Here is a 20,605-nt window from a genome sequence, read left to right as displayed (position 1 = left end):
GAGGTCAAATCCAGGAAACATGAAATAGTCCCCACTTGAAATTCTCCTCTTGTGAGTCAGAAATATGGGTGCTTTAAGAAATACAAACCTTAACAAAGGAAATAAATTGAAGTTTATCATATGCATTACAGAACAATTCACAGCAGGCTTCCTTTTAATAGTGAGTCTCCCTGGTCCAATGAAATTATGGCTCTTTGCTAAATAAGATTTCCAGATCGACTGCATTAACTGAGATAAACCTTCATTCATTCAACAAGTATGTATTAAATACCTATTATGGCCCATGCATTATGCAAAATGCTGCAGATAAAAAGATGAATACAAAATGGTGCAAAAATAGTCTCAAAAAGGAGGGAAGCATATGGGGAAATAAAATGTCACTGGTGCTAGGAACCAAGGGTTTGGTGTGTGAAGGAGGCCTAGGAGGCGGAAGGCGATCCTACCGAGGGGCTGGGTGAGAACATCAAGTAGGAGGAGGAGGGGTCTTAAACCGACTGCTAAAGGGTAAGCATGTTTGACCAGGCAGACTTGGGGTCGGGGTGAGCAGGGTGGGTCAGAGGCTTCCAGGCAAAGGAAGAAGCTTCATAAGCAAAAGTTCCAAAGGTATAAAATAGCTTAACCTGTTTGAGGGCCTGGAAGTCCTTCATCAGGGCTGAAGGACAGCATGCTGGTATGGCCAAAGCATGCAAAAGTATGAGATGCACAGATTGGTGGGGGAGGGGCATGTTGCCAGACCTGTGGGGTCTACTTGCCAAGGTGAAGATCACAGATCTTATTCTGACTGATAGGCTGTGGGGAGCCACTGAAGGATGTCGAGCAAAGTGGTAACATGATTCGATTTCCATTTAAGAACAAACACTCTGAATAGAAAGCGGAGATGTGCTGGAGAACGGGAAACCAGAGGGCACCACGACGCGAGCACAGGTGCTGGGGACCAACATGCAGCAATGCTGGAACAGGATGGGGGGTCCGTGTCGGGACGGGAACTGACCTGTTCCCTGCTTGGATGACTAGGACAGGAGAGAAGAGAGCCCGTAAGGATGATCCTTAAGTTTCTGGGTTGAGCAATGAGAGAGGCAGGGATATCCTTCCTCAAGATGGAGGAAAAGGAAGGAGAAAGGATTCTGGGATGAGAGAATAGAAAGCAGGTTCTTGCGGCCCCCCCAGAATATCCAAGTGAGATACCCCGCAGGCAAGCTGTTTGGACTTTCGGTCTGAGGGAGAGACTCCCGGGGCAACAAGTCATGAGCTTTGAGGGGCCACAGGCATGAAAGAGAATGCTCAAGGAGAACGGAACACTGGAGAACCCCACCCAGGCTGAGGAAGGAGAGCCAGAGAACGAGAGGGAAGAAGAGCAGAGATGGGGGCAACTGGCTGGCTCAGTCGGAAGGGCAAGTGACTCTTGATCTCTGGGCAGTGAGTTCAAGCCCCTTGTTGGGTATAGAGATTACTAAGTAAACAAACAAACAATCTTTAAAAAAAAAAAAAGAAAAAGAAAAAAAAGAACAGGGGTAGAAGCAGGTCCAGGAGCAAATGTTGCCTCCAAAGCCAGAGGAGGCCCAGGGTTGAAAAAGAAAGAGCAGCCCCAGCCCTGGGAGAGGAGGAGGAAATCTAGAGTCAGGGACCTTAAAGGGCCCTGAAGATGCCTTGAGGAAGAGAAGCAAGCCCGGCCATATCTGAGCAAGGTTACCTCTCCTTTCCTTTGTGCTAACACATCTAGGGAGGTGGGAGAGTTGGGGAGAGGCCAGCTTTTCCCAGCATGGGAGGGCATTCACTTACAGAAGGACAGGCAGCCCTGGGGGTGCCCACCTCCCCGCAGATCACGGGGAACACAGTGGCTCATCATCACCTGGGACTTTCCCAAGCAGCCTGCCCAGAGCTGCATGTGGCCACCTTGTAGGCCCTGCGGTTACGGGAAAAAAAATCCCTGAAATTCCACAGGATACTCATGATTCCCTAGTAACTTCAGACCCAGCTTTGGTGTTTTAAAGCATTATCCGCTGAAAGTGGAACCCCGGCTATAGTTCTGGTGGGCCTCTCTGCGCCAGCTGTGGTTTGTATAAACACAGTGGAAACACCATTATTGTAACAGAGGCGTGCCCTTAGCTAAAGTCGACCTCATAATTTTAAGAAAAAAAAATCCAAACCATAATCATCAATAACAAAACTACTTAGGTTTTACCAACTAACATTCTCTACTCAGTCTGAAAGGGGATAAGAAAACTTCTGAAGAAATAAAGTACAATTCTGGTCCTTTCCTTTTTTTTAGATTTTATTTATTTATTTATTTGACAGAGAGAGAGAGAGAGACATCACAAGTAGGCAAAGAGGCAGGCAGAGAAAGTGGGGAGCAGGATTCCTGCTGAGCAGAGAGCCCGACGCGGGGCTCGATCCCAGGACCCTGAGATCATGACCTGAGCCGAAGGCAGAGGCTTAACCCACCAAGCATCCAGGTGCCCCAATTCTGGTCCTTTCTTATTCTCAGCTTTTCCTCTCCCGGTTCATACTGAGTTCCTCCCTATGGGCTCACATGTCTTCCCAGATGTTAGTGCTCTGCTTTCCCACACAGGGCCTCCATGTCTTAGCTGTTCAAAGTTCAACATTTGATCAGTTCCAGGACTGGTTTTAGTTTACCTTTCTGACCCTTGAAATTTTTTGTTTTTCTGCACAAGCTGCAGGAAATTGACAAAGAGGGGCATGACTTGTACATTACTCTATCTCAGAAACAAATCATTTTAAACTTTCAATTTCCTCCTCTTACAAGACATCCAGAGTGAATAAAACAATTTTATTTGTTCTAAGCCCTTCCCATGAGCTACTTTCAGTGAAAACTGTTGACTAGGAGTTGCCTGATTCTCTTCTAAATGCTGCTTGCTACTACTTACAAAAGTCAGTTTCAGATCACCTCAAAAACAGTTTTCCAAGAATTGTCCTTAAAGAACCCACCTCCTATCCACTGAACAGCACAGTGTGGATAAAATTTTAACTTTTTGTCAGGATCGTAAAAACTTTCCAAATAGCCTGATTGTGCACGCATGTATATGCCCCCCAAATGCCTCAGATTTCTTTTGTCTTTTAAGAAAGGAAATAGACGTCATTTAAAAGCAACTTCCCAATTCCATTCATTTCTCTGTCTTGAGAAAGGCAAACATCATCCTTCATTTTGGGTTTATCGGTCCCGTGCATACTTTTATAAATACTATGCAAATCATGTTTCCATAAACAATATCTAATGTTATTTGATCCACTTTTTTACTTCATATGAACGGCAACATCCTCCCCATTTCATTCTATACCCTGCTTTTTTTCAGTCAAATTTTATCTTTCCCCATTTGGAAATACGTATATGTAGTATATTTGTGTTAAATAGGGGACAATTGTTTCCATCGTATGAATATACACCACACCCTATTATCCATTTCCTATTCATGGACACTGAAGTTTTTCTGTTTTGCTTATTTATTTTGCTATTACAAGCAGTGGCGCCAGGGACATGCTTGGATGGGAGTAGGGCCAGGCTGTAAGGCTGTGTGTGTCTTCAGCCTCCTGAGATAGAATCCAGCTGCGTCCCAGTGTGCTGTCAGCAGACATACGGCAGCGTATGAGCTCAGAGTTGTCTTAAGGTAAAAACAACCCCCACCCATCCAGGTCTATGAAATACTCCAGGGCCTTGGGGAGTAGGAGTTGTGTTTGCCTAAATAGAATTGCTGTTATAAAGATTAAGAGAAATTCAGGCCAAAATTGAAAGGGAGATGCTCTGAAGCAAATAACGTGTCCAATAGAGTGAGATTCGGAATACAGAACGCAGGAAATGAGGTAAATTTATGAAGATGACCTAATAGAAAGTAAATTGCCTTTTCTTGGCAAAATACTTCGACGCCAAGAAAAAAAAATCAATTGAAATAATTCAGATCCCGCAGTCTCCCATAATACAGCAGATCCATCAAACTTCCTTGACCGTCAACCGTAGCTTCCACTCAGAATAAAAATCACCTATAGAAGATTCCTGGTGACTCCTGGAACAAGACCTTTAAACATCAACTCTGTGCATATGAATTTATAAAAATAAAAAACTAAACTTTTGTCCTGTTTGAATCACCCGTTTGTTGCCTGACTCCTATTTATACTTGCTGTTATTTTTAAATAGTGCTGAGTAAATGATGTCTGGTGTGATGCATAGAATCTGGTGGCAGTGTGACCCTTGGAGGATGGGCAGGGGGGCCTGGGATACAAGGGCAGGGGGAAGGCAGACTAATCAAGGATTTACCTCATCAGAATTAATTACTACTTTTTAAATAAGGCTAAGACTTTACCTCATCCATCCACAAGTAACAACTCTAAGAACATCCCCTAACTGCTCCAAAATTCGAGAGCCACTCAGGCCCCCAGGATGTAAATATCTCCTAGAACCAAACTTGGGGACTATATATTTGTCTTCTTGCACACTTCCTCCTTTTGTTTGTCCTCTGAGGACAGAACTGTGGACTTCACTCAGGATCCACCACTTCAAGTTGGGTGCCTGACATAGTTGGGAGCTCAAAAGCCACTTTTAGATTAAATACAGGGAAGTGTTCCTCATTATGCAAGGATTTTTAAATGACCCAAGGAATGTACTCATTACTTTTACTTGTCTTATATCTTGGTGCTCTTTAAATGTTTTGTTTTTAAAAAAACAAGCCAAAAAAAAAAAAAAAGATATGATACTCAAAACTGTTAAAATGTAAGCCCTACAAGGGCAGGAATTTAGTCTGTTTTATTAACTTCTGTATCCCAAGCAATACCTGAGCTAATGCCTAGCACCCGTAGGTGCTCAATAAATGCACTGAATGCATGAAGATCTTTGGTTATGAAGTAGTCCGCACACTGACCAGTAATCCAGTTCCTTTCTCTGTGAAGCTTTATGATTTCTTTTCATTTCTTTATTTAAATTGTAGTGAAACATACGGAACACAAAATTCACCATCTTAGCCAGTTTTAAGTGCACAGTTCGGTGGCACTAAGTATAGTCACATTGTTGTGTAACTATCACCACTTTTGCCCATTAAGTGTTTAGCATTTTTTTAAAGAATTTATTTATTTATTTGACAGACAGAGATCACAAGTAGGCAGAGAGGCAGGCAGAGAGAGAGGAGGACGCAGGCTCCCCGCTGAGCAGAGAGCCCGATGTGGGACTCGATCCCAGGACCCTGAGATCAAACCTGAGCCAAAACCAAAGGTCAGAGGCTTCACTGACTACCCCACCCAGATGCCCCTCGGTGTTTACATTTTTAACTCCAATCTGCAAAGTGGCATTTCAAACCATGAGAAAATTGGGTGGGGGAATGAAACGAGCTGCTCTGTTCCCCCCTCCCTCTGGTATGCTAGCATCCTGGGATGGTCCCTTTCTCTGTCCTTCCTCCCTGGCTTTCTCTTCTCCCCCAGCTCACCTTTTCTCAACCATCTACCTATTGTTTATGCTCTATCACCTAAATTAAACTTTCTCATCAAATGTGAGAGTGTGGAAGGGCCCGAAGTTTATATAATCCAAACTCACTATTTTACATATGAGGAAACGACGTACGCATGTTCTCAGAAACAGCAGCTGCCCAATCCAGATGTTCAAATCAATTTTCTGTCCACTTGTCCCCCAGGTCACGCACTCCCTCCTCTCTCTGTGCAGTGTTTGTGGAGTACATGGTTACAAAAGAATCTGCATCTGAATACATATTTTTGACTTTACTCCCCAATTCCTAGATGTTCACATGCCTGCATGTGGAGGGTCAAACTAGCCAGAGTGTTTAGGATTCTGCTGGAAGACCTAGGATTATTACTAACAGCAGAGAGGGGAAAAAATTACTTTTACCGGACAATCCAAAGTGGAATATACAGAATCGACCCTGTAATTGATCCTTACCAACCCTACAGTAAAAGGATAAATAAACCAACCTTCTGGAACAGAAACATGGCTCCTGACTTTGCTGACTCAGTAGAAAGAACTCGCAGCCTCCCCACTTCCCTGACCAGTTGATTCCTGATCCGGCTGACACAGATGTGATCTTCCGAGGAAAAGCCTGATCCAACCACAGAAGACAAGGAATTCATCATTGAGCGAGGGTGTGAGTTCCCTCAGGACAGGAACCACGTGATGCCTCCTTGCTTCCCCCAGCACCTAGCAGAGGGCTGGGCACACCACAGGCACACCACAGGTGCTGGGCACACCACACCCACCCTCTCCATCTTCCCACCCAAGCACTTGCCCAGAGTCAAGGGCCCCAGCTGTCTGCTCTGGCTGATTAGTTGTGTTTCGGCGTGATGAAGGAGGAGGGCGCAACTGAGTGCATCGGCTCATACTTTTGGGCGGACACACGATGCTCATGCAGGCGACACGCTCTGTATGTCAAGACCGGGCCAGGGCTACTTGTATGTGCTTGCCTGTGAGCAGGTCAAGCTTCCCTATGTTTTATATTATTTTTTTTAAAGATTTTATTTACTTATTTGGCAGTCAGCAATCACAAGTAGGCAGAGAGGCAGGCAGAGAGAGAGGGGAAAGCAGGCTCCCAGCTGAGCAGAGAGCCAGATGTGGGGCTCGATGCGGGACTCGATCCCAGGACCCCGGGATCATGATCCGAGCCGAAGACAAAGGCTTTAACCCACTGAGCCACCCAGGCGCCCCAAGCCTCCCTATGTTTTAAAACTAAGATGAAGGGAACCACTTAATTTTGGGCTTACTTGTCCCTTTACAAACCCTTTGTGCTTCCTAAGAGCAAAGACACCTCATGGCATTCACTCCCTTCCATTATGTTCTACACTGATTAGTTCATGAGCTATTATTTTTATTCTGATTGGCATAAAGTAGTACCATTTTTAGTAGCATTATTTTTAAGGAAGTACCATTACTTTTTGTAGTAAGCTCCATGCCCAATGTGGGGCTGAACTCACAACCCGGAAATCAAGAGCTGCGTGCTCTGCTGACTGAGCCAGCCAGGCTCCTCTATCTTTATTTCATATGTATTTATTTATCATCTATTTCTTGCTCCTGGAATGCAAGCTTCTCCATGATGCCCCAATCCCCAGGCTCTCAATGAATATTTGTGGAGTGAATGAGTATGTCTTTCGTGGCTCTAACCTCAGCATCTACCACAGTGAACAAAACAGATACTCACAAATCACATAGCAAAGTGTGTATGAGCTTCTGTCAGCGGGTCTCAAAGCAAGGTGTGCGAACCACTTTAAAACGATCGCCCTGCTCAGAGCCAAGCTGAAGTCAGTCCTCAAGCAGCTCTCCCCTGGGTGAGACTCTAAAATTAACTTCCTATTTCTTTTCCAGTTTGAGGAATCAAGATACGAGCCTCTTCTCCATCCCACCCCTGCCCCAGCAGACTCCATGGTGACAAGAGAGTACAGTGGGTGTCATCAAACCTGGAGCCAGAATTCGAATCTTGGCAGCTTCACTTCCTTATCGTGAGACTTGGCAAGTTCATTGACATTTAGACGCCTCAGTTTCCTTAACTGTAGAATAGCGAGGAAAAAAATGGTAACACCCACCTCAAGTGTTATAATGAAGAATAAATTAGGGGTGCCTGGGTGGTTCAGTGGGTTAAGCCTCTGCCTTTGGCTCAGGTCATGATCTCAGGGTCCTGGGATCAAGCCCCGCATCAGGCTCCCTGCTGAGCAGAGTTTACCGAAACCCCCCTCCGCCCTGCCTGCCTCTCCACCTACTTGAGATCTCTCTCTCTCTCTGTCAAATAAATAAACAAATAAATAAATAAAGTCTTTAAAAAAAAAAAAGAAAAGAAAAGAAAAGAACAGATTACCTAATATATGTAAAACTCTTAGAGGAGTACCTGGCAGCAAGTCTCCAATTATTATTATTAATCCTCCCTGGCTGATCGACAACTCGTTTCTTTTAATGGAGTTGAGAGAGGGAGAGGAGAGAACAGAGGAGCATGTAAGAATTCTGTGAGTCAAAGATGGAACATGCATAAAATATAGATTTAGTGTAACTGATCACGAACTCAAACCTTCTGCCCAAAACATTCAAGTAGCAAAGTTTGTTCAAGGATAGAACCATATACATAAATCTAAGCTCCAGTTATCATGTTTAATTGTCCTCACCTGAAACGAAGTATGTGCTTGTTCTTTTCAGAGGCTCTAGGCTCCGTGCAGCACTGTCCAATGGAGCCTTCCATGACGATAGGAACGTTCTCTCATCTGCACTGTCCAATACGATGGCCACTAGCAACACATGGCTCTTGAAGGTTTGCAATGTGGCCAACACCACTAAGGAGATGAATTTTTAATTTCATTGAATACTGGTTATTTTTAAAAATTTAAATAGCCACTTGTGGCTAGTGGCTACCCTACTGAGTATGCAAGCCCCTGGCCTTAGCTCTTCCTTGCTCTCCAGCTCCACGCTCGGCTCCTCTCCCTCCCTCCAGCAGTCAACACTCAAAAGGCTGGACTGCTGTTTCACACCTCCATGCCTATGCAGATGCTGCCCTCTTGGCCTCAAAAGCCCTTTCCTCGCCATCCCCCTCCTGACTTCATAAAAACTGTGTTCAGATTTCACTTCCTCCGGGCAACTGTCCCCAACCCCCTCCTGGCTTCTCTCACCCCACTGCCAACACCATCCATCACTGCCTGCTCCGTGCTTCTCTGCATCTGTTTGTCACCCCATAGCTGACACGTATTCCCCGTGACCCCAACAGACTGGGGGTATTTTAAGGACCAGGTCTTTCTTATTCATCGCCAAGTTCTTGTGATGTGTGCCCATCACATAATATATGTACAGTACCTAACTGCTGAGCACAGTATCCTATCACTATCACTATCACCTATCACTATATGCGACGCTTTGTTAAAAATAAGCCTCAGTATACCGACAACCACTCTCTGATTATAAAGATCAAATTCTATTATAAGGCCTATTTTCAAATAGTAAAAAAAGTTTATTTAGAGTCTCAACTGAAGGTCTCTTTATTTTACGCCACAGCAGTATAACATTTCAGAACAAATCAAAGAATATAAATGTTCCCTGGAATAAAATCCTACCTGTAGCTGCTCCTCCTAAGGGTCTGAAAGTCTCTTGGATTTCAGAAACTGATCCTGTCATGGATCTGTCCCCCTCCACCACCACCACGCTTGCAGTGACTTAGTAGAGAGAACTGACACGGTTGGAAAGCAAGAAGGCAAGAGGACTCGATTATGGACACAGTCATATGGGAATTCAAGGGTGATCTATCCTTGCTACACCCTCAACCCAATCCGACCTCTAAGAAGCAAATCATCAAAATCTTACCTAATATGAAAAATAATGATTGGGGGTGATACGTGTCTGTTCAGTAAAATACACTATCCCAAAAAAAAAGTATTGTTTCCCTTACTCCTTAGCAAAACTTCTGGGCTCAAAAAAACTTCCTTATTAAATTATGTAGCATCTGCTGCAATATTAATCTGCCCTGGGAGCCACCCTGGTTCATTTTTTTTCTTCACGATTTTCTAACTAATCCTTTATTTGGATTCCCACACAAGTGTTCCTACAATTAGAATAAGCTTTTGATGGATACAATTCCGTGAACCTTATTTGTATGAGATATTTCTCAAGGACCAAAATTACATGCTGGTGAATGTGTTTTACAAATGATTTTCTTTCCTGCCCTTCAGGAACTTACGTTCAATAAGACAAACAAATAAATACACAGTGACCAGAAATGCATATTTTTTTGGCACAATCATGGCAGCAGGCATTGAAGAAATGGATTTCAGAGAGAACATGCATCCAAAGGACTTCATCTTCAAATCAGATATAGAATTGACTTTTGTTTTCTTATTAATTATGTGGTTTTGTTTTATTTTAAAATGCACAAATAGCACTTTCTAATGTAATGAACATTGATTAGCAAATGATTGAGTTATGGGACTGTACAATCATTTAGATAAATCTCTAGTTTTCCCATAATACTGACAGATTTTACACAGTCTTTTCTCTGGTTTCCCTTTCCCCTTACCCAACATGTATCTCCCAGAATTTGAATCTAAGATGTTTCCCTGAAAGACAAAGGACTAACAAATCTTTTGAGGCTACTAATGAATACTACAAGATAAGTATCTTTCCCTAAGTTGCCTGCCTTAAATTGAAATACAGGGATATCAATTTCTTTTTTTTACTTCCTTCCTAAATCTGCCAATCTAGGAAGAATGCTGATTAAGTCCAGAAATGATGTTCTATGTTACTGGAATTGCTTGTGAATTCTACTAATATAAGATGCACTTATTTCCAAAATGTGTCTCTTGTTGCTTAGAAGAGAAGATCTAGCTTTCACAGATTGTGTTTTGAGGTTAAAAATGAAGATAGTGACCTTAAGTCCCCCGGGATTTGTAACGCTGGCATACCATCTATCTCAATAATACCTAACAAGAATGTCAAACGGACAGAAACGGCCGTGGTAAGCGGCTGTTTGCAGCTGACAGTGATTGCTGTATTTTGGGTGATGGGGAAGAGCGTCTCCATTAGTTCAAGTGAAATACAAGGTTCTGCCAACACTGGTATCAGTGTATTCAATCCCCCTGCTGAGCCGTGTCCATTTTCTGTTGCTGCAATTAACAATCAGTCGATACAAAGTCAAAATGTTGTACACTCTTCCCCTATCCCTTTCCCTGTCTCTGTTTCCAGCTTCACCGGAAGAACATGTCACTATGGTAACGAACATCTCTGGTGCACAGACCAAGTCAACCCTTCTAGCCAGATTGCCAGGCAAAGCAACATGGAATCAAAGCCCTCAATGGAACCACCAGAAGGCAGGGATTCCACCCCCCTTTTTCTGAGTGGAGTGAACCAATGCCAGACAGCAGGATACCCAACCCATCTTGTCGCAAGAGACACTTAAGGAAATGCAAGAATGTCCTTCAGCAAGTCCTACCACTGTCTATCAGTCAGTATTAACATGAATTCTTCCTCTCATTTCAGCTACTTCCTACCATGTCAATTTTAATGAATGCAGAGAACAAGAAAGGACAGAACACTTCATGAATCTGTGAATCTGAACACTGTTACAGTCACCCACTGTCAGAAACGATTCTGTTTTCTCTTGCTTTCCTACTTCTAAATCCAAACCAAGTAACTCTCTTCTGGATGCTCTAATATCCTGCACATCTTTACAAAGTTGTAGAGCTCCAAATGGGTCACCCTGCTCTAACATCAGCTTAACCATGAAGCAGTTGTGATGTTTGTAGTAATAACACACTCACAAAGGAATGAGCTAAAATCCCTAGTCATTCCACAGAAGCTGCAAAACAAAAATGAAGATGGATTCTCCTTCTGGACTCAGCTCACCTACATCTGACTAGCCACTGAGACCATACCCACTGCTTGTCATTCCTAAACAATTGACTTTTTTTTTTTCCAAATTAACTATTTTTTCTGATCAATTTCAACATTTTTCTAAATCAAAGGACATCAGTTCTCACAAATGTTTTAAAACAGCAGCAAACCTGCATTATAATATTAAGGGACAGTAAGAAGTGGTTTTCATCTGGGCTTCAAAGACTTTGCAGATAACAACATCATTTTCACCCTGGTTTCACCACTGAATAGTTGAAGAGACTGAAACACAGCGGGGGGGGGGGGGGGGGGCGCGGACACAAGACCCAGAAAATCACACCATATGCAACTACCATGGAAGAAAATGCATTCCCTTCTACAGAGCAATATTAATATATGTCCAAACAGTATTTCAGTGGATTAACAGAACAGGGTAGTCCCCAAAGTATAAATCAGCCAAGATCTTATAAACTGCATCAGATGAGGAGACTTTTTAAAAATTATGTGATCACACTCAAGTATCCGAGAAATTTTCATCATTAGCAAATGCAGTCTGTTTTCTGTTTTGTAATACTTTACATATTTTTGTTACGAATCTTCTGAACATGGTCATTTTTTTCCCTCTTAAGCGCCCACTTTGGTGTTACCTGAGAAACTACTTTTTATGTGTTTATTAGGCCCTGTTAAAATTTGATGCACACAAGTCACTTTTGTCAACCACCTCCCCAGAAGGAGGATTCAAGCATCGTGATATGATGCTCTTGGTCCCCAGGCCTGCAGCTGCAATGGGGCCGGGACTGTGATTGACTATGTTTATGGGACTAATGCCTGCACGGTGCATAGTACAGTCTAGCACTTAGCAAATAAATGTCTGTGGCGTGAGTAAGGCCTTCTCGATGAGATGCTTCCCCTGAATCAGTTCAACATCCAAAACCAAGATTAAAACTAGGAGGCTGTCTGCCTGACACATCATTCTCCAATTTGGGGGCTTCCTCTGCAAACAACACAACATGAGGGATTCCCTCCGTTCTGAGACTGATGAAGCATTAGGCCCGGATTAAAATCCCTGGCCCACCATATCCCACGGGAATCCCAGCGGACCAACGCAAAACCAGAGGCCGGCCAGAGAGAAGTAAGCCTCCATAACCAGCTACCGGGAGGCAACTTCTGGCCGCTCCGAGGCTCAGCGGGGCCTGGATAACCTGAGCTCCTGGAAGCAGGAGGCCCGGGAGACTGTGGCCAGGCGAAGGGATAGTGTGACCCGGCCTAGGAGGCGCCGGGCTTTCCGCAGCGCCACGCCTCGCGCCTCGCGCTTACCTTTCCGAATAAGGGCTGCGATCTCGGGGTCGAAGCCCTGCCGGTGGCACTTCCTCCAAAGGCCCATGTTGGTGGAGTTGTACTGCCGGCTGCACTCGTCCACCGGGCTCATGGCGAAGAGCTGCCGGCGGTTCCGGGCCCGGAGGAGTTTGCCCTCCCAGCGGTCCAGGCGCGAGCGGCTCGCCCGGAGCGGCAAGTTGTTGTTGTTGTTGTAAATGAAGCCGGGGTCGACCCGGCGGGTGTTGAAGGCCTTGCACCTGTCCCTGTGCTTCCTGGCGTCCGTCTCGTACCAGTGGTCCGAGCAGATGGCCACGGCCAGCATGCCGAGGGCGCAGAGCGCTAGCGAGAGGCCCGTATAGAGCAGTAACCTTCCGGCAGCCATGCCTCCGCTTGGCGGCTACACCATGGGCATGATCCGCCGCAGCCTCGCCTTCCCTCCGCGCGCCCGGAACAAAGCGGCGGGCGGCCGAGCCAAGGGGGAGGGGGACCGGAGGGGGACTCGCGCGGCGGCGCCCCCTCGCCCCCGCCTGCCGGTGCGCGGCCCGGGGACTGCAGGGATGGGGACGAGCAGCCTAAAAAGTTCTGATCCGGGGAGGCTCGGGCGGGCTCCTGGGCATCCTCCGGGGCAGGTGCAGCCTCGGGCGGCGGCGAGCGGACAAGACTGCCTCCCGCCCCCTCCCTGCCCCGCAGGAAGCGACTGCCCCGAACCGGCCGCGTCGGCGCGCAGCCGGGCTTCGGGTGCCGCTGCCCTGGGGCCAGAAACTAAACACCAATTGCCCTCGGCTGCCGTGGGGCTGCCGGGCTTTCTTTGTGCAGGGTAGCGAGGGGACCCACTCGCCTGGCTTTATCTTGGGGTGAGGGGGTGGAGGCTATCACGAGGAGCTGCGCGACGACCGGATGAACCCCAGCACCCGCGCGGCGGCCGGCCAGCGAAGGAAACCTCCAGATGCCAGGGCCGGCTGTCCTGAGTCCCGCCTGGGTCTCCCACTCAGCGACTCTCCCCCTTCCGGTCTGCAAGCGAAGAAATGTTCTTCCAGTCTGGGTTTGGTCTTTTTAAAATCTCCGTCCTCTGGTCACCAGCAGGTCCCTTGTTCTGCCGGGCCAGCGCGCTGTGCTCAAAGGCGGGCAGCCCGTGGGCACACGGTCGCTGCCGACCTCTCCGCGCGGGCTCCCGGGTCGTCTGCGTCTGGCCTCGCCATTCAGGAGGCCCCTCGGGCCGACGGTGCGGTCACTCGGACGGCGTTACCGGACGAGCCTTGGCCCGGGACCCGGGACGACTGGGCGGCAGCTGACGGGTGCGAGGGGCTGGCTGCGCAGAGGAGGGTGCACCCGGCAGGACGCACGGCGCGGGGCGCGGGGCGCGCGGAGCTCGGCTCGCGGTGCCTTCAACACCATGGACAGGTCGCGCGATCGGGGCTCACCGCCAGCTGGGCAGCCAGTCCCCGGGCGTCATGCCGATCTCCCCAGCGCCCTCTTCTTCCTGAGTATCCACCCGACAGGTTCCAGACCCGCCTCTCCCGCGACGCCTCTGCCTCACTTCATCTGGCTCCCAAGTAGCCCCGGGAACGTGCTGCCCAGGTGCAAAGAAAATGCTGTAGGCACGGAGGAAAACAGCGGCCCCGGCCCTTCAAAACAATCCGCCCCCTTCTCCCGCCACCCGAGCCCAGCACTGTAGCTGTCTGCTCTACCCAACTGGGGTCAGCCGCTCTCAGACTGCACCATTTTCTTCGCAGCCCACCCAGGAGCCGAGGCGCCGGCTCACTCGGCAGCGTGCAGAGAATCCCGTCGCGGTCTCGGCGTCCCACGATCAGGCTCCTGGCGCGCGGTGCCCGCCGAGGTGAATGGGGCGAGGGTGGGGGAGGGAGGCTGGGTCGCTGAGCTTCCCCTCCCTGCCTCTTCCTCTAGCCGCGGCGGCTCCGGGGCCTCGCGGGCCCGGCCAATGCTGGGGAGCGAGAGCCCAGGCTGCGCCCGGGGTGCTCGGGAAATCGCAACGCCCGGCTGCGGGCGCCGGAGGAAGCCGCCGCCGCGCTCTCTCGCTCAGGCGCCGGGCGCTGCAGCCTTGGCTAAAACCCACAGACGAGAACACGGAGCGCGCAGCCAAAAGCTAGTGATGTCATCCGTGCAACGTGAGCCTCATCTCTTATTTTTCTAGCATCCTTAAAGATAAACTGCACCATTTCCCAGGCACGAAATGTCTAAGCCTTAGTCTTTGACCAGGCAAGTCAATGGTGTCTAGATAGGTATGTGCCCAACCACATCCATATTTATGCACATATACATATATGTGGTATGTAGCATGTTTACACGCATTATTATAAATTTAAGGATGTTGCCTCCATCTCCTATTTATCTCTTTTCAGTGGTGGAAAATTCCCTCAAATCGACCGTAGTTCTTTAAAGACTGCTTATTGCGGAGTCGGCATCCAGAGGGGCTGAGGAAGTTCCCTGCGTCCCCAGTTTTGGTCGCCGGTGTCTTGGATCACATCTGATCTTTGTTTTCCCCCAGAAAGCTACAGGCGCTACCTTGCTAGCTACAGGCGTTTCCCCCTGGGGCCGAGCGCGTCGGCGGGGTTGCTACGGCCAACCCCAGTCTAGCCCCACGCCAGCGCCTGACACCCCGACACACACCCACCTCCACCTGCCTCCACCTCCCTCACTCCCCAGCGGGAAAAGAAAAAAAGGAAATTGATTGATCCTTTCAAGGCCGGAGGAAGAGAATGTTGAGGGTGCTTAATGGATATTTTGAAAACGCCCGGGGGCTCGCTCTTTGAGAAGGGGAGGTGGGGTTATATGAAACCGGCGCCGCATCGGTCCTCATCTGGGTGGCGGCTGGATTTAGGCTCAGCAGGGGCTCTGGGAGGCAGTGAGGCACCCCAGACCTTCAGCGGGTGGGCCGCAAGCGAGCCCCACTTCATCCCAGAAACGCCCCCCCCCACCCTCCCGGCTCACGTGAGACAGCGCCGCAAAGGCTGGGAGCCTCCCTCCCAGGTTGAAAGCCTGGGTTTTTCTCTCTAATGCTCTCCCCTCATTTGCACCCGCACTCCAAAGCCGGGGGCCCGCACTGCGGGGGAAAGAGCTACCCCGGGGGAAAAGAGGGTCCGGCGCCCTGTTTTGCACAACTGGGCCTGCGAGCCAGAAAGAGCGCACCTCCACCATATTCTTTTTGTCTTTTTTCATCCTCCCTGCAGTTTGAAAATCTGGAACGAGGCGTTTCAGTGCCATCTAGTGGGGGGAGGGGCGTGCCTCGCTTTCCGTCCCTGGATGCGGCAATGGGATATGCTGAAAGGAATAGCAGAGCCTGAGGATGTCCGCTAGGTTCTTGGGTGCCCGGCTAGTGAAGAGGCTGTGGGCATGTGCCGTTTGCCAGCGCCTGGTCCCCTGGGTTCCCTAGGATGGCGAGGTGGAGCCAAGGGACTTGGCCACAGTGCCTTCTCACCTTCCTTTCGACCCTTCTCCCACCGCTTCCCTCTCTCCCCCAAGCGTGAAAATGTGGCAACAAGAGCAAACACTTTGCACATGCACACCATGTCTGAAATTTCTGGAGCTATTTTGTTCTGTAAAGCTCAGAAGCACTTTTAGGCTAATAGGATGTCTGTGTTTGACTACGGGGAAGAGGCAGAAAGGTGAAATGATAAGGTCGCTGGGCAAGTTGGGGCACACCCAGCATTGGAGCCTCTGCCTCCTGATTCCCAGCTCTGCCCTTCCCTGAGAGCCAGCTGCTGGAGGGGCCTGGGAGACCCCCAGAAGCCCAGACAGTTACCCACCTGGCAATGAAGGAACCTTTTCCTCTTATCCCTGTCTTCACTCTTCCATTATTTCATCCCTTCTTCCTTTTTAACATTTTTCTCTGGGCCTGTGCCTTAGGCCTGCTTCCAAGGATGTGCCTTGCCCCTCCTCCCATGGTCCTTCTCTGCAGTCCTGTGACTCCTTAATCTAACAGTCAAGTAACCAATAAAAGAAAAAAAAAATTAAAAACACTATCACACGGTCAGTCATGTTTTTCACATGAAAGTTCTAATAATCCTATGTAAAGTTCTAATAATCCTACTTTCTCTTCTAGGATCTCTTCCACAACTCATCCCTTCTGAATGTTACCCTAGGATCTTGCTCCAAAATGACGTTAAAATCATTGGTTTGCAGTTTCTGAAATCCACATTTTTGAAATTTGGAATTTCATTTGCTCACACACAACCTCCCCTACTTTCTCTCTAATTGATGTTCACATTCTCCAAGCTTTCTCCAAGGCCAACAACAAAGATGCAGAGATATCATTAAAAGTTCTCTCTGGGGGGGCCTAGGTGGCTCAGTGGGTTGAGGCCTCTGCCTTTGGCTCGGGTCATGGTCCCAGGGTCCTGGGATGGAGCCCCGCATCGGGCTCTCTGCTCAGCAGGGAGCCTGCTTCCTCCTCTCTCTCTGCCTGCCTCTCTGCCTACTTGTGATCTCTGTCTGTCAAATAAATAAAAGAAATCCTTAAAAAAAAAAAAAAAAAAAAAGTTCTCTCTGTTTCCTGGGGCATAGTTCACCCAGAGCAGATACAGGCTTTCCTACAATCTCTTCACCTACTGGGAACTGTCTTCAGATAGCATATTTGTTCTACTCTACAACCTCCCTTTAGTTGGAAATCACTCTCCTTGACATTGTCTATTAGAAGCAAAATAAAAATTGATGAGGTGTGTTTTCTCTTTGCCATCTATCAACATGCCACCATTTGCTCAGAGGAAAGCCCCCCTATGTATTCTTATTCCTGTTTTCCTAACTAATGTTGCACAACTGGGACATTAATCGAAACCCAAGAGTTATCTTCTACTTTAGGCCTCCTGACTGTCCCCTAAGTGTAATATGCTGGTATTTATGATTCTTTCTACATCTCAACTCATCACAGAGCCACACTGGTTTTTTAGGGACTCTCCTTCTTTCCTTCCTCAGTAGGGTCATCAGAGCATTATCATCTCACCCCTGCGCATCCAACTCCTCTCCTAGCTTTATTTTCTTCTTCTACCACACCACCAGGTTAATCCTCTTATATTCTACAGTTATCCTTTACCAAGAATTCTGCAGTAATTTCATCTTGCCTGTAGTTTAAAGCTTCAACTCTTTACCCCCTTACAAAGTTTTACAAAGGCTTCAGGCCGTTTTCCAAAGCTGACCGTCACACTCCCTTGGACACACCCTCTGTTCTAAGCAGGCAGCCCTCTCAACATGTTTTGAAAAGCCCCCACATTGGCATCATTCCTCTTGTCTGTAAAATACCTAACTGCTCTGCTTCTTAAAGTTCTTATAATTACAGGTGCCACGTATCAGTAGGTCAAATAAATATCATTTGATCACCTCACTAGAAGCTGAAAAGAGAACCAATTAAAGCCAACAAACATTCTTGATATTTAAAACCTCTTCCTAAACTAGGAATGGTTTGTAAAGAATAAGATCATCTCCTGCATAAAGAACTATTCCGAACTAGTAGGAATAAAACAAATAACACGATAGAAAAATAATCAAAGGTCATAAAAAGAAAATTTACAGAAGAAAAAAGTCAAACGGAAAATTAACATATGAGAAAAGAGAACATTCAACCTCACTAGTAACTAGAGAATACAATTTTTTTAAATACTTCTTTTTTGCCCATCAGATGGAAAAAATTTTTTACTTGTCTGTTAATGTCAAGCGTTGGCCACGGCATAAGGAATATAAGTGCTCTCGTGCACTGCTGGTAGGAGCATAACAGATAGAGCCACTCTGGAGGGCAGTGTGGAGTAGCTGTTAAGATGAAAACTGGACATTTGTTATGACCCAGCAGATCTACTTCTAGACATCTAGCCTGGAGAAGCACGGGCACGAGGGGCAAAGAGCATCTTTAGCATGCTGCCCACATCCTAGGACTTCTATGACAAAGCACCACAAATTAGGTGTCTTAAAATGTCAGAACTTTATCATCAGAGAGCTCTAGAAACTGGGAGTCCAACATCAAGGTGCTGGCAGGACCATGCTCCCTCTGAAACCTGGAGGGGAGAATACTTCCTTGCCCTCAAGTATCTGCTGAAAATCCTTGACATCCCTTGCCTTATCACTGCTTCATTCCAATTTCTGCCTCTGTTGTCACATGACTGTCTTTTCTCACATCCTCCCTCTATCACCAAGTTTCTCTCTTCTTATAAGAACACCAGCCATATTGGATTATAAGCCTGCCCTATCCAGCTTGACCTCATTTTAATCAATTACATTTACAATGATGCTATTTCTAAATAAAGTTGCATTTTGAGGTCATAGGCGTTAGGACTTCAACATATCTTCCCCGGGGGGAAGGGGGACACTATTTGACCCATAACTCTACCTTTCAGGTAACAAAGAAGGGAACCGGGGCACCAGGCTGGCTGACGCAGTAGGTGGAGTCTGTGACTCTTGATCTCAGGGTTGTGGGTTGGGTTGGCTGCAGAGATCCCTTAAAAATAAAATCCTGGGGTGCCTGAGTGGCTCAGTCAGTTAAGTTTCCAACTCTTCATTTCCGCTCAGGTCATGATCTCAGGATGGTGAGACCTAGCCCCACACCAGGCTCCACACTGGGCATGGAGCTTGCTTAAGAGTCTCTCTTCCTCTTCGCCTGCCCCTCCCCCACCAAAAAAATAATAAAAAATAAATTAAATCTTCAAAAATTTTTAAAAAGAAGAGGACATAAGAAGACATATCTGTACCTACTTATCTGCGCAAAATGAAAGAGTGATGGAAGAACCAAGAAGCCTAGCAAGCAAAGGAAGGTGATAGCAGATAGCCACTATCACCGTTAGGCTGAAGGCAGGCTTGGCCCTGACAGACAGTCCTGGGCAAACATACAAATGGAGGCCCGCATCTCACTATCTGCTTACAGGTGTAAGTCAAATGACAAATTGTTAAATAAAAATACTCGAACCTTCTACGTTACAAACACCTTTAGGATGACAAATTTGTAAGTATCTGTAAAGTTATATTTAGGTATGAATAAGATTTGGCAAAATATCAAAGGCAACCAAATTAATTACGCTTGCTCATGTACTGATGGACCAGCAATATACAGGCGAGTAATAAAGGCATTCATAATTCATAACTTATAATACATATTCATAAGACTTAACTTTTCTTGACTTTTATTTCAGAAAAATCACTCTATTGTTATAGTCAAGATTTTCACATATGATATGTTCTGTCGATGGTAATGCCAACTGGTTTCTTTTTCTTTGTTTTGAGAGAGAAAGAGAGAGCTGGGGAAGGGCCGAGGAAGAGGGAGAGAGAGAGAGTGGGGCTCAATCTCACATCCCTGAGATCATGACCTGAACTGAAATCAAGAGTCAGTGTTTTAACCCACTGAGACACAAAGATGCCCCAATAGCTTTTTTTTTTTTAATTAATTTCAATTTAAAGGAAACTCCCTCTGCTGAAGCAGTAACACTTTTTTGGAAATGTCAATAAAATTCTTAAAGCGATACTTAATACTAGGACTTTTACATATTACATTCAAGCACTGTAACAATCACATAAGACAGTTATTATTAATGTAAAAAATACTATATTACTTTTGTCATATAAGTCATTATCACACATATGATTTTCACTATCAAAGTGATATCTAGATCCCTACAATATGCATTCAGTTCTTTCAAATATTCCTGTGCTAGCAAGAAAACTACCAGAAATCATAGTACATTGCTTAATTTGTTCAAACCTCTCTACAGTCAAGACCATACCTTGATCGATAATGGCTGGAAAAGAGTTACTACCAGCATTATTTGGGGATTATTTGTACCTGAACCCTCTTCCTGAAAGTCAGAAAACATTTGCTTTCCTTATTCTATTTCCTTATATTTTATAAGAATATCACTTTTGGTCTCATATGCAGGTTATTTCTACTTAGAAAACCATTTTCTTTACGACTTAAAAGTATTTTTAATCCCTTAAATTACACACACACACACACACACACAAATATTGTGCTTACCAAACAAAAGCACCTCACTTGTCATT

At 46.4% G+C, this 20,605-nt stretch overlaps 1 protein-coding gene across 1 annotated transcript in view; it reads right to left on the bottom strand.

The window, feature by feature from the left end:
* Positions 1 to 14,906, bottom strand: part of TMEM178B (transmembrane protein 178B) — a 337,430-nt gene extending 322,524 nt beyond the window's left edge. Inside the window, exon 1 of the mRNA XM_004741627.2 lies at positions 12,617 to 14,906. Coding sequence (XP_004741684.1) covers positions 12,617 to 12,998 — 382 coding nt within the window. The 5' untranslated portion in view covers positions 12,999 to 14,906. The remainder of the gene's footprint in view (positions 1 to 12,616) is intronic.
* Between the last annotated feature and the right edge of the window lie 5,699 nt (positions 14,907 to 20,605).

This window comes from Mustela putorius, unplaced genomic scaffold (genome assembly GCF_011764305.1).
Source record: "Mustela putorius furo isolate JIRA1106 unplaced genomic scaffold, ASM1176430v1.1 tig00003845_pilon_pilon_pilon, whole genome shotgun sequence".
Taxonomy (NCBI): Eukaryota; Metazoa; Chordata; class Mammalia; order Carnivora; family Mustelidae; genus Mustela; species Mustela putorius.
The sequence above is the reverse complement of the archived record's forward strand: the minus strand, read 5'-3'. Positions and strand labels throughout refer to the sequence as shown.